This window comes from Strongylocentrotus purpuratus, unplaced genomic scaffold (genome assembly GCF_000002235.5).
Source record: "Strongylocentrotus purpuratus isolate Spur 01 unplaced genomic scaffold, Spur_5.0 spur5_scaffold_2, whole genome shotgun sequence".
In the NCBI taxonomy this organism is placed as follows: Eukaryota; Metazoa; Echinodermata; class Echinoidea; order Camarodonta; family Strongylocentrotidae; genus Strongylocentrotus; species Strongylocentrotus purpuratus.
In genome coordinates, this window is record NW_022145605.1 from 21,716,819 (window position 1) to 21,731,258 (window position 14,440).

General features: G+C 35.6%; 1 protein-coding gene across 1 annotated transcript; it reads left to right on the top strand.

Moving 5' to 3' along the window:
- The first annotated feature begins 374 nt into the window (after positions 1-374).
- LOC757011 (glycolipid transfer protein) lies at positions 375-12,670 on the top strand. Its single transcript, XM_003726827.3, has 6 exons — positions 375-541; positions 2,960-3,116; positions 4,146-4,204; positions 5,088-5,218; positions 6,773-6,914; positions 7,730-12,670. The coding sequence occupies exons 1-6, from the start codon at positions 452-454 to the stop codon at positions 7,901-7,903; spliced, it is 753 nt and encodes a 250-aa protein (XP_003726875.2). The 5' UTR covers positions 375-451; the 3' UTR covers positions 7,904-12,670.
- Positions 12,671-14,440: the final 1,770 nt, after the last annotated feature.

Below are 14,440 nucleotides of genomic sequence, written 5' to 3' on the forward strand. Positions count from 1 at the left end.
TACATATACACGTAAAGGCACCGTTCGCAATTCGCAAATCCGGTTCGCAAATTCATTGGTGTACTGAGATCACTTAATGAAATAAAGATGGGTGATATGAGGGGAGCAGATACAAGAGTAGGCTATGTAGAGAGAGAGAGAGAGAGGGTAAAAAAGATATAAAGATAAAGAAAAAAATAATAAAGAATGAAGAAGAAAGGAAAGAGAAAGAAGGTGATCGAGGATGTGAGTTCAATTTACCCTTCGACTCTGCTTGGTGCTCTACCGATAGCAATGTGGACGAGTCTTCTTGACCGTGTTGATAAGGGGACGATATTGAGAGACCATGGCAGCGTTTCATGAAACCGTACCGTCATAAGTACAAGTCCAACGACATCCCATTGAAATGCGTGTATTAAGTTTAGCACACCTTTCAATGGGATGTCGGTGAACTTGGACTTATGACGGTCTCATGAAACGCTGCCCATATCCATGCACACTGCATTGCATTGCACACGAAACACACCACAGCTTTGCTGCCCGATGCTTACAAAGCACATTAGTAAGTCCACTTTTAAAGCATATTACATTTATGGATTGGAATTATGAAAGATTAATAATTGTTTCTTTGTTATGATATTGTACGGATTTTTGTCCATGGATATACGTGTCTTATTCAGTGTACATCATTTTGTCTTCTTTTATAAACGACTTCCGGGCTTCATTGCCAAATTTACGTAGAAGAGTATGAAAGTGAGCGGTGCTTGCGTTTGGAATGACGGGACTGTAGCCCGTCGGAGAAATGTGACATTCCGTAGCATACATCCTATATGTTAACTTTTAAACCGGCTGCTTGGATGTAAGCAACTGGCTCTTCTGACCGCCTCTATACTGTCGACAAAGGTCAGTTTTATTAAAAAATGGCCCATACGGTTACCAGACGGTTATTTCTGTCTAGTTAGCTGCGTTATTAGACTAGACACTAGTATTATTAGACCGAATTTTCTGTCTCTTTCGAACGTTAGCCTCTGATTTGGGTAGGGTCGGCTCCCGGTGGGGTCACTCGATGTGACTTATGGACCGCATGACCGTTACCAAAATCGCGGGAAAAGGGGTCAATTTCAAGCAATATCCGCGGACAAAATATTCCTTGAAATATAGAAAATAGGGGTGCACAGGTGTCCTCGAAATTGATAAATTGGGGTCAGGAAAAGGGAAAAGAGAAAACCGTGAAGAAAAATTCTCGGAGCCGAGTCTTGTCCTTGAAATATGGTAAAATAGGGGTAAACTTGCGAAAGTGTCCTTACAATCTTATAAATAGAGGTATTCCAAAGTACGATTTTGTCTTTGTTTTGACGTAAAAAAGGGGGTTAAATTTTACAAAATGTCCTTGAAATTGACCGCAAAAGGGGGTTATTTGCATTTGTGATAACGGTCATACGTGTCACCGTCTGCGGGGAGTGACCCGACCCTACCCAAATGAGAGGCCGACCCTACCCAAATCAGAGGCTAACGAACGAAAGAGACAACTCACAGATGTTAGAAAGAATAATTATTAATATAAAATCGGAGTCTAGACTACTCTACTGTCAAACTTGCTTACAGCCACATCGGCATTATTGTGTGCATTTGTGTGTATTTGTGTATTGACTATTTTTGTGTGCAATTGCTGCCCATTAGCAAGTAGTGCAGCGCTACTGCGCTAGAGGTCGATACGCATTAGCATTGACTGCATGTATCTATGCTTTGCTGGAGTGCTGTAATAGTAACAGTTGAACAGAACAAACTTTTTACCTACCCCGTTTACTTGGAAATACCCTCTGGCATGGTATTTGTTGGTTATTTAGATAAACAGTCTAGGCTCTGCCTCGGATCTGGTTTTAAATAGCATTGCTTTGCTAGGGCTGGGGTAGACAAAAATAACCAGAATTTGGCAGAAAGTCAGTAGTATGTCTTTGATCAAAGTATTAGTAATAGTAGACAGAAATAACTGTCTGGTATGGGTCATTCTTTAATAAAACTGACATTTGTCAACATTCCCCAACGCATGATCAGAGGGGCCAGATGTAATCTCAGCGGAACAACCGTCGATATCAGGAATGAAGCTTTCGGTCTATACTAATAGTAGTACTGAATAATAATAACACTCACAGTTTAGCTCTTCAAAAGTCCTTAATTATCCTATTTCCTGTCATGATTTTGACAAATGATATTGGTGTGAATATCCGTTTCAGTAGTAGGCTAAGTAATTAATGATGAAGTGGACAAAGAGCTTTTCATGACATTAATAATAATAATAATAATAATAATAATAATGGGTTCTTGGATAGCGCTCATGTCGGTCAGATTTGACCCTCCTGGCACTCCCGATTATTACCCTGGCTTTAGCATGGCTGCCATACGGCGCTCTAGCAAAGCTACAGGGGTTTTCAAAAAGCAGCAAAATGTTCATGTCCGTCACCCTTAATCTGCCATGTCTGTACAGAAAATACCATAATTGTTTTTTAACATATCTATGTCTAGAGTATGATTACAGTCTTCTGTAAATAACACCTAAACTAGATTCATCAAACCCCCTAAATCACAGACTTTTTAAATTGCTAAGAGTTAAGTATAACAAAAATTTGTAAATTTTCAGATTTTGTATCATGGCAGTTATGGTTACAAAGAGTCCTTTTCTATTCATGTATTCAGTGGAATACTGTGAAACTTACTACATTTATGTATGTGACTGATATGCAGTATATTTGTTTCAATCATGGATTGGAATATGTTTTTAGGAATTTGGACTCTTAATTTTGTTTAAAACTGTCTGAAATTATAAGCAAAAAGTGTTTTGAATGTCATGTCTGTTATGCTGGAATTGCCTATAATGCTCATTTCTAGCTTTCTTGTTTCTTTTCCTTAAAACGTTCTATTATCTTGTCCCATGGCTTCCTTCTTTAAAAAGAATCCTTGTTTGAATTTTGCTCTTTTCTAGCTTCCCCACAAGTCGAAAGTTCGAGCAGTTTCACTAACCTCGAAGATGTCATTCTATAGTAACCTAGAAGCAAGATACAAAACTGTACCACAGGATGGTAGGATAGAGACTCTAACATTCCTCGAGGCTAGCAGAGTATCCATACTTCCACTGCTTGGTAAATATCTTCATTTCTATCTTGTCTCATGTGTAGGTAATGCTCATTCAGTATTAAAGATAAACTTGAGTTCTGGTAAAAATAGAAAATGAATTCTCACAGAATCTAACGAAACTTACACTGAATGTTCAAGATTACAAATAAATGTCATGTGCCGAACAATTTTGGAAGAAAATGTATACTGGCTGAGTAATTAGCATAGAAAGATAAGGAAATCAGGGTAGTACTAGCCCCGACACCATGTGTGTTGTCCCATATACATCTTTCTGTGTAAGTGATTGTTACTTTACCAAGACTCTGCCAAATTTATGATGATTTTGATGAATCCAGAACCTTGCATTACACACCATTACTTACACGCTATATGATCAACTTTTCTGATCCATTCCACACCTTTTCTTTCACAATGCAATCGCATTACCAGAACTCAAGTTTATCTTTAAGGGCCAGATTCGTCTTATTTGCTCCGAATTTGTATCAATGTCTGTTTAGAGCCAGAAGGGCATTACCTCATATACTTCAATTCCAACCTCATTTTTCTTTTTTCCGCAAAGCATGTATTCTGAAGAAAAAAAATGCTTGTGTGGCAAAACAGCAACTACAGGTATGCAGAAAAGTGAAAAAAGCAACCGAAATGTTAAATGGCCTGATAACATAATAGTGCCATGGGATGGAATAAAAGGGGTAATATAAAAAGTGAGGAAGGTGAGCCTCTACTCAAAGAAAGATGCTCTTTGTGAAATCTCCTTTTCATTTTGAAGATCTGTGTATTTACATGTATTTCTATTTCTGACACACATCATACATGAAATTGTTGTTCTGCAAATGATCACTGAAATAGGTAATTCTGAAAAATACAAATTACAATGATCTCATACATGCATTGCATGAATGTTTTCATAAAGCCCCTTTCTGGAGCCAGAAGGTTAAATGCAGGTTTATACCCTCCTTGCTCGCAATAGACAAAATAGGAGTTTCACTCTGTTCTCAACATTGCTATAACACAAAAAGTGTAAATTTGACTTTCAGATATCCTGGGGAAGAATGCCTTTGCCATGGTCAGAATGGATGTGAATGGCAACATTGTGGTAAGTTTGTACGTGATGAAAATGTGATAGGAAAGAATTGAAACCCATAATAAAGCCCCAGTACATATTATTGCTTCTGAAAAGCAAAAGCAAAAGAAAAGGAGAAGAAAAAGAAATAACCCCTTCCTCCCCCACCCCCCGAAAAGTGGAATAATTCTTTATCTAAATAATGATATATGAGAAGCCTCCTCTGTAGAAACTTTCTAGAAACATCTTTAACATCTTACCCTTATCCTTAGTTTTGAGGCAATCTTATCAGCAGAAGCAGCATTAGTTGGAGTAGTAGAAGTGGTAGTAATTATATGTGTAGCTGTGAAATTGTTGTTGTCCTGTGAAAAATATAGCTTTGCTAGAAAAAAAAGGTTCTACTTTTTCATTCATAATCATTCATAAAGCATTTGTATAATTTGTGTAAAGCATTATTCTGTATAAAGTTTTTCAAGTCAAAGGTTAAGTTAGGGAACAGTAGCGTCAAAACAGCATTGTAAAATTCCTATTTTTTTGTAGAAACCGGAATTATGCTGTTTCTATTTTGGTTGGTTCATTTTAAAAGAATGTATTATTGATTGTCTTAAGAATAACAAACACCACGTTTATTAGACAAAGCTAATTCATTCAGACATTTCATAAATTCTGGTCACCTTTTGTTTGAAAAGATGAATTAATTCAAATGTTTGTCAAGAACGTTTAGGAGACAAAACTGATTCATTCAGACATTTCATAAATTCTGGTTACCTATTGGTTGAAAAAATGAAATAATTGGAACGTATTTCAAGAAGGAGCAGCATCATTTGAATTTATCATATGCCTAGAGCCGAAATCATATCGTTGAAAAACAAGACAAACACAATCCAGTTTTCCTTTTCTGTCTTTTTATTTGCAGAAACTGATGAATAAATACAATGAAAGGCCTGATGATTTCCATACACTGACTGCCATTGTTGATGAAGAGCTTGAACAATGTACAACAAATGATAACAACTCTGCCACTGATGCCCTCATTTGGTTAACAAGGTGAGGTAATCATTATCATCATGATCAGCAGTAGGTAGTAGTAGTAGTAGTAGTAGTAGTAGTAGTAGTAGTAGTAGTAGGAGTAGTAGCAGTAGCAGTATTGGTAGTGGTCATGGTAGTGGTAGTGGTAGTTGTAGTGGTAGTAGTAGTGGTAGTTGTAGTGGTAGTGGTAGTGGTAGTGGTAGTGGTAGTTGTAGTTGTAGTGGTGGTAGTAGTGGTAGTGGTCGTGGTAGTTGTAGTCGTGGTAGTGGTAGTAGTAGTAGTAGTAGCGGTAGCAGTAGTGGTAGTGGTAGTGGTAGTTGTAGTGGTAGTAGTAGTGGTAGTTGTAGTGTTAGTGGTAGTGGTAGTGGTAGTGGTAGTTGTAGTTGTAGTGGTGGTAGTAGTGGTAGTGGTCGTGGTAGTTGTAGTGGTAGTTGTAGTGGTAGTAGTGGTCGTGGTAGTGGTAGTAGTAGTAGTAGTAGCGGTAGCAGTAGTGGTAGTGGTAGTGGTAGTTGTAGTGGTAGTAGTAGTGGTAGTTGTAGTGTTAGTGGTAGTGGTAGTGGTAGTGGTAGTTGTAGTTGTAGTGGTGGTAGTAGTGGTAGTGGTCGTGGTAGTTGTAGTGGTAGTTGTAGTGGTAGTAGTGGTCGTGGTAGTGGTAGTAGTAGTAGTAGTAGCGGTAGCAGTAGTGGTAGTGGTAGTGGTCGTGGTAGTGGTAGTAGTAGTAGTAGTAAATATAGTAGTAGTTGTGAATTTTTTTATATGACTTACGATCTCTCTCTTTCACTCTCTCCTTTAACCTCTATAGGCTAATAGAAACATGGTAAAGGGCGCTTTTTAAGTTGTGCATAATAGTATTACAGGGCTCCAGGCCCGGCAAACTTTTCTGGAAGGGGGCCCAGATTGTATATCTTGAGTTATTATCCATATAACCATATGTTAAAAATTTGAACTTATAGGGGTCCGATCCCAATGAAGATTTTGGAAGCCCTTTGATTAAAAAATAATAATCTGAAAACCATCTCAATTGGGATAACTTAAAGATTATTGTATTTTCTTCAGGTACAGGCTATTAGAGGCAAGTTTCTGGTGATCTGTTTCGTGGATTGCAATGATGAAACATTAGGTTGACCTTGTTGCAAGATCTAAAATGTCACAAAATTGTAGGCGTTTTAAAATCTGTGATATAAAACATCAAGTTATTAAGAAAAGATAGACTTATGTTCATATTGAAAGGGGCGGGGGGAAGGTTTTCACTCAACTGTAAAATTAAACATATATGTTAGCATGAAACATTCTGAGATCTATGGAAAATCATCCCTATTTTCACGAAGTGACGGTAGTGAGGAAAATCGTCACGCAAAGTGAATGCAATTTTTTTTCACTACCGTCACTTCGTGAAAACAGCGACGAAATTAGTGCTACAATAATCATTAGAAGTTACAAGATCCAGAAATGAATTCTCCATTGGAATACACAAAATATATGATATACATGTAAAGCCTTCAATTGATCAAGGGATCTGTAACGTTATGTTATGAACCGGTATCATTTTTTTAAATCTCTCAATTTATCCAGGGGCCTCAACTTCATCTGCATCTTTATCCAGAATATCTTAGATGGGAAGAATGAAGGTGACGATATAAAACCATGTATTTCAGGAGCATATGACATCACCCTCAAGCAGCATCACCACTGGCTCGTAAAGAAAGCTGTGCAGGTAAACTTGATGCCCCTTCTCTGCCACTTCCTGAATGGAGTCCATCAGAAATTTTAATCTTTAAACAGTCGAATCTTGAGTTGCATTTTGTAGGAGAACTAGGCATAAGAACAGAGCTGCCAAGCATTACGTTTTTCCCAAAATTATTCTGTTTTTTCCTCCAGATTTCGGTTGTATCGTACGTTTTTTCATCATAAAATAGGTTTTGTTTATTGTTTATTTTTGTATTTTTTTTAAATTTTTTTTTTACGTCAAACAACTGCCCTAAAATGTTGATTTGATCACAAATTCAATGGAAAACTGAGGTTAAAACATTTTTGAAAACATACATGAAGAGATAAATGTTCTCAAAAAGAATGAAACACTGATAATACCAAAATAACAAAAAAAATACCTTAAATAAACTATAGGTCCTAATATGGAAAAATCAGCATGAGGAATGGACATTTCTGCATTGGAAGTGGGTAGCATGTGGTTGTAAGTTTTAATGAATTCCTTTTTTTTTGCTTTAAATTCCTTTTTTGATCGCACAAGGTTGGTAGCTGTGTAAGAAGCTTGTTCCTATTTGTCTACAAATGGAGAAAGAAAGTTATGTGTAGCATATGTGTAGTTCCAAGGTATTGAATTTTGAGAACCCTCGTAAAAAAAGAAAGAAGAAGAGGAGTTCTGCAATCCTACAGTAATTGAATAGGGGTTGATCCAAGATTTTGAAAAAGATGGGGCCCAATATTCTAAAACTTTGCTGACAAGCCCGGGCCTGTTGTGCCCCCCCCCCTTCCACCAATTGATGACTTTTCTTCCCTTATTATTTCCAGGTTGCATACAGAGCAGCACCCTACCACAGTGATCTAATGAGAATCCTTCAAGGAGATGAAGAGAGTAAGGAAGTATTCATGTCCCAGGTCAGAGATTATCACATGCTGTTAAAAGATCATGTCGCAGCTATTCAAGAAATCTACTCTGCCAGAAGTCTTAACCCTCGACCTTAAACATCGCATTTGCAATATTTTGTATTGAATCGTAAGTTTTAACTCTTTATTTGCCATGTTATCTTTCCGCCCTTGGATTCCAACAGATGTTTTCCACTTCTTTGATGGTTTACTGCATTATGATGTTACTCAAAATTGAACCTACTTGGGTTCGTTAAGGTCAGCAATGTTACCCTAGATGTTGCCATAGCCTATAGAGAGAAATAGTTGTGACACATGCAAATACATGCTTGCAAGATGGGTCATAGGTCAAGCCATGTTACTCCAAGTGGTTCCCTCCCATGTACGATCTCTATGAGAGGAAACTATTTTGGAGCTTCTTGAAATGCCTGACCAATCGGAAGCATTTTCCGGTGGCGTAACTATCTCTTTCTAGTAGCTATGGGTGTTACATTCCCAGTTCAGCCGGTTACCCCTGTTACTAATTGTTGCCTGTTGTTTGTGCTGATCGAGAAGTGTGGCAAATAAAAGGTTTAAGAGCATTTTGTAACAATTATCTGTGAGGCATTTGTTTTATTGCAATCTTTGGGTAACATGGATACTTTCTATTTTTTTTTTACCTAATTTACATCATCTCATATAGGTGCTTAGGTATATTTTTGTATGATCTTATAAATTTGTAATGTTTGTGTTAATATATATCTGATTTCTTGGAAATGTACGGGTACACAGAAATATTTTGATGTATTCTCTTAATTTTTAGTTGGTGAATAGATGCGGGCTTTCTAAGAAGCTCAGAAGGGAACATTACATGTGCAGACACTGTGTTTGTGTTGGTTTTGATGATTAACGATTCAAACACAAATTCTTTTTTGTTTTCAATTGTTAAAATTTAGGGATATTGCAATAGAAAATTCAAAACAAATGTAGTGAAATCCCGATGTAAGAAGGAAATGTGTGCATGCCGATCTCACCACGCCATCGTAGAAAATGAAGATACTAGATTTATACTATGCATGATGGTAAACGTGTATATGGAAGTAAAAGTATGTATGTTGTTTACAGAGGGTCACACTCACTGAGCCCACTCAATGAGTTTGGAGTTGGGAGTCGTGTTTGAAGGCGGGTGGTATAATTAATGTTTTTTTAAATACCAGTTTTGAAACTGATATATGATAGATATTGGTGATAGTGCATCAACGGAATGTAGATAGAGGCATATCATCTCAGAGACCTAGTCACATTTGTCTTGTTTTAAATATGACATTAATCCATCCTATATATTGCAGATAATTTCAGCTCAGTTATCCCACACCTTTGTGGTTTCTATTCCTAAAAGAAGGATCATAAAATTAGATTCCTTTGTGATTATCCACTATTTAAAAACAAAATAAAACAAAGAAAACTAGAAAGGGGAATAGGATTTTTAAGGAAACCTGATAGAAAGTGGAAATATTTGAAGTATCCATAGAACTTGACAACTCAAATGTAAAGTTAGTAATGTATTATGATATTGGATAATTTGATAGCGCACATATCCACTGTGCAAGGTGCTCAAGTCACTCCAATACTAACGTGGCTCTGCTAGGCTACCGATTTTTATGTTTACAGCATTCAAGGATACATATATATATATATGGATAATTATTTACAAAGTGCATGTGCCCCTCAATTTCTTTCAAAGACCCACCCCGACCAATTGACATTTTAGGCTACCATTTTAACTTCAATAATCTGATTGATTCCAATTGTCAATTTTGGTGATAAATATTTCAGATTCAGATGTAAGGAGTAGTGATGTCTACTGTATTGTCTACAATTACTATTCATCTATATTACCATGCCTCATAATATTTCCCGTCAGCTTCCCCCTCCCCTCCCCCGCCCCCTCCATCACGCCCATCGGCTTGGGCCTGATCCACAGTCTCCACTTATCCGTTATCCGTTTAATTGCACTTCAATAGCTATCAAAATGGATGATGGATGATCGATTGATAGAAGAGCTTTGAGATGGTTCAATCATCCTTTGGTTCGTTTTCTTTTGTACAGACAGACAGCCTTCCTCCCAAGAAAGCTTATCAATGATTGTTCCCAGGTATTTGTACTCATTGTACCTGCTCAATGATGTCTCCATGAATACGGAGTGGCGCATGTATTGTATTGCCCTTCCGGATATCAATGATAAGTTCTTTGGTTTACTGGTATTCAATGATAGGTAATGGTTGTCACACCAAAGGGCAAATTCTTCAACCTGGAAGATGTATTCATGAGGGTCACTGAACAGGTAGCCTGTTATCACAGTATTATCAGCATATTTAAACTGCAAGAGGTGTTCGTGCTTGTGCAATTACTTGTGTACAGTGAGAAAAGAACAGGAGATAAGAGGCAACCTTCGGGAGCACCTATATTGGTCATCATTTTATTTGATTGATTAATGTCTTGCCAAAGGACATTAGTGCCGGGCCGGGACTTGAACCGAGAATCAAATGATCCACAGTCCGAGGACCTATCGACTAGACCATGATACCTTTACAGTATGACAGGTTTGATAGTGCAATCCAACAATTTAACAGCGCAGCCATGTTTATTCAGTGAGAAAGTATTTATCACCATTTGTGTTGAAAAAACAACAAGGTATTAAGCAAGATAATTGTGTATATTTGGGCTCAGTGGTCGGTTTGTGTTGGGTTTTTCATTTTTAGAAGTAGAGTACAAGAAAAGATTTTCATATTTAGTAATTGTATTTCATGTAATATCATTTTTTATGAACTATTTATTATGTCAATAATTGTGGTATTCCTGTCATTGGAAACTGAAAGTATGTAGTATTAAGAAGGTGTTCATGTTTTGAGATAGAAATATGCTAACAACAACTCATTTTGTTTAATTGAATATCTTTCAGTTTCTTGATTATTTATGTATAAACAAATGGTATTGATAGCTACCGAATCATGAAGTGATTATTGTATTCAATCCAGTATGTCTTCCATTTCAATTCAATTCAATTCAAGGCTTATCAAAATATATCTGTGTAGCCGTTGATGGCTGATTTGCGATATAGTTCACAGATGAAAACTTGCAAAATTACAAAATAAACCTGTCAATTACAATGAACAAAGATTGGCATAAATTTAAAGACAAAATAGAAATTAAGCGTAAAGAATTACGTTTGAAATTCTAGTTAAAATAATTTGATATAGATTCATAGCAATATATGTTGAGAGTACATTAATCAGTTGGCTTTAAAATATATTAACGGAAAACCAAAGAGTTCAAATGTGAGTTTTAGAAAAAATGGGTTGTTCAAATTACATCGGGAGTTTAGTGATTATTCAAAATCATCTAAAGACAAGATGAGAAATTGCAAAAGATTATATTTCAAATTAAAAACTCAAATTTGGAGTGATAAAAGATAAGTTTGTTCATTAGAAGTACATCATCAATTTAAAAAATTTACATGATAATACGTTAAATGTATTGCACAAAGTTTTTAGAAAAGTACACATTCTATTATGTGTGAATATGTGTGAATTAGTAGGGAAGAGAACATATCATTCCACATACTGATAACCAGATTAGGAACAGATACTTATGAAAACCAGATAAGATAGAAGTAAAAACCATTCAAATTTAACTTGATAATACGATGTATGTTTTTTTAAAAACTCAATTCGTACAGGCACAATAATAGTATGTCTTATTTTTCTTCATTTTTTCTTCTATTCTTTCTTATTATTGGACATGACGATTGATATGGTAAATATTTTCCTGTGGCATCAAGGTTATCTAAGACAAAATCAATAATTGTTACTGCCATGTTATTATTGAATTGGTTGTATTTGGTCGGTTACATTGTAACTGGAAAAGTCGTGATGTATAAAAAAAACATCAAGTTGTTGTTACAACCTACTTGAAAGTCATGTATGCCTTTAAGTGCTTTAAAATACCAAATATGGTAAATATATATACACATGTATATGTTTATTGGTTTGAGTATAATTATAATGTCATTCCGTCACCTTTAAACTATTGCTTGTATATTTGATGTCATCAGTCTCACTGTTAATCCCACAAGAAATGGATTTCCCTGTGTCTTTGCTCAGGTAATACTGAATACTGATATACATAACATGCATGCAATTTCAATAATTTGTTCACAAATATTAACAAAATTGGATTACTTTTTTTCAAATCATATATTCATAATTAATCCTTTAAAATATACTTTTTATCCAAAAACAAACAAAAAAAAACAATATTTTTCATGAATTCAGAGACAGTTTTTTTCTCCAGTAGTGCCTGCATGAAATTTTTTCTTCTTTTCATGTCAAGAAAAATTCATAACTTTCTCAGTTATTGTTCCAATATCCTCCAACTTTTGGGGGGTTGACATTTAATGTCTGATATTTCCGCTTTTCTAGAAAGCAGTTTATTCGTGGACCAGACATATGAAAAGTATGTTATTGATAGATGACTTGCTTTACTGTGAATACATGTATAGAATTGGTTATTATGTGTCAGACAATGTTATTGACAATTAATGTATTCAAATCATGTTATTTCTTGATTCTGTATAAAAATGTATAAAGTGCAATTATAAAGTGCAAGGATACTTTGAATTATAGATAAACTCTTACTTGTATAAATCCAATCTTAATATACAACTATTCTAAAAGAAAGCAGAACAATTAGAAAATCATACTGGTGATAATTTGTGCTAAAATCAGATAAAAATAAGAAAGAAATGGATTTCTGAAAGTTGTAATCATTCCTTGTATAGGATCTTCATATTTGCAGAATTGGTAATGTTACTCTGAAGGTGTGCCAGATAACTTTAAAGAGAAGGTTGAGTTCTGGGAAGAGGTGAAAAATAATTTGTGAGCATTACTCATTCTTGTTATGCAAGTGTGGAAGAACATCAGTTAAGACATGTTTCCTGAAAAGCATGGCTCTTCAAATGCCTTCATATTCTAAATATGCATGTAACATCGTAAAAATCGGGGGGGGGGGGGGGGGCGGCTTTTTACGCCACGTGTTTGTGTAGTCCCATATACATCTTTCTGTGCAAGTGTTTGTAACTTTACCAAGACTTGGCCACATTTCTTATCATTTTGATGATTCCAGAACCTTGCAATACACACAAATTCTTATATGCTAGATGATCAACCTTTTCTGGTCGGTTCCACACCGTTTCTTTCATAATGCAATCGCATGACCAGAACTCAACTTCATCTTTAACCACAAAAATAACTAAATGGCATTTCGCGAAATGTAAGGCTCTGGAGGGTTTTTTCTTTTTAGGGGATTTATAATAATATGCTATTCATAATATATTTTGAATAGTGCCACAAGGGAGAAGGCACATATGAGGAAAAAAAAACACTAAAATTAATGATACTTTTTCAACAGCTAGGAGAGTTGTCTGTGACTACTTAAAATCCACGGATCAAATTCCCGTTATGAGATTGGCATAGATTTAGTCATCTCATAAAACATTAATTAATCGTTTACAACTCTTATTATTGGTCCGATTTATTTAAGTTTCGCCATTTTGTTTCTCATATTTTTCTGCTTTCATAATTACTGAACTTATTACAAAGGTTAGATTGCACCTTTAATAGTAGACTAGCCTTTTTAGGAATTTTGTTGAACATATAATATGGAATTAATTTATATTGTGGCAGCTGTTTTGATATGTTTATGCAATGTATTACCATTACATAGGAGTTTATGTTCCAATTTAAACTCGGCTGCATGGCACAAGTGTAGAATATTCTATAATGTTATGATTCTGCACAATACTTTTAAAAGACCCATTGTAATAGACACTTACTGTATATTTGATAGTATACTCTCAATTCGGCTCAGAACTTGTATCATTATTTTGCTCTCGGTCTTTCTTCACATAAGTACAAACAGTATTTATTAATTACAACAACTCATTCAATCATTTGTGCAATTGCAATTCAATATATCATGTATTACAATTTTTTTATTACAAATATATGCAGGGGACATTTCTTGGTTCACCTGTATATTTTTGATAGCTTGCAATCTTGATATAAAATGGTTTTAATTCTCACTGTTCCTTCACGATTTGAGAAGTTAAGTGTAATAAAGTTATTCTCCTATCACAACTCAAAACGACTTGAAATTTGTCTAGTAGTGTACAGTCTGTTACTCTATTCATATGTCACTCTGTTTTCGGAAGGGCCTTAAAGCTTATCTGCCGTAGTTTACAGGAGGGATTAGACTGCCCTGCAAGGTCACTGGACAGGTGGTTATCTCATCAACTCGGCTCTCAGTTAACATAAGAAAAAGAGGATCATGGGGGACCAATGGTCACCGATTAGGCATTGTTTGTTATGTAGAGGGCGTAAGTAGCTACAAGTAGTGCAATGGGCCTTTAATTCTTGTGTTTAAGTACAAGTTGACGCACTTCGGGCTCTAAACAGACCTTGTAATCTAGATGCCCCCGTCACACCTTTGCGTATTTGGCTTGTGCATTGCTGCGTATCTATGGCAAGCCATTTTAACAGTTATTCCTATTTCTTGATATCAAGAATTGACTTATTGATATCAAGAAATGATTTTCTG

Bases quoted from the DNA above. Each gene is read 5' to 3' on its own strand.
- LOC757011 (XM_003726827.3), top strand. From the start codon at position 452: ATGAAACGCTGCCCATATCCATGCACACTGCATTGCATTGCACACGAA. The intron at 4,205-5,087 runs GTAAGTTTGTAC...TTTTATTTGCAG, and splicing joins ATGTGAATGGCAACATTGTG to AAACTGATGAATAAATACAA. The intron at 5,219-6,772 runs GTGAGGTAATCA...CAATTTATCCAG, and splicing joins GCCCTCATTTGGTTAACAAG to GGGCCTCAACTTCATCTGCA.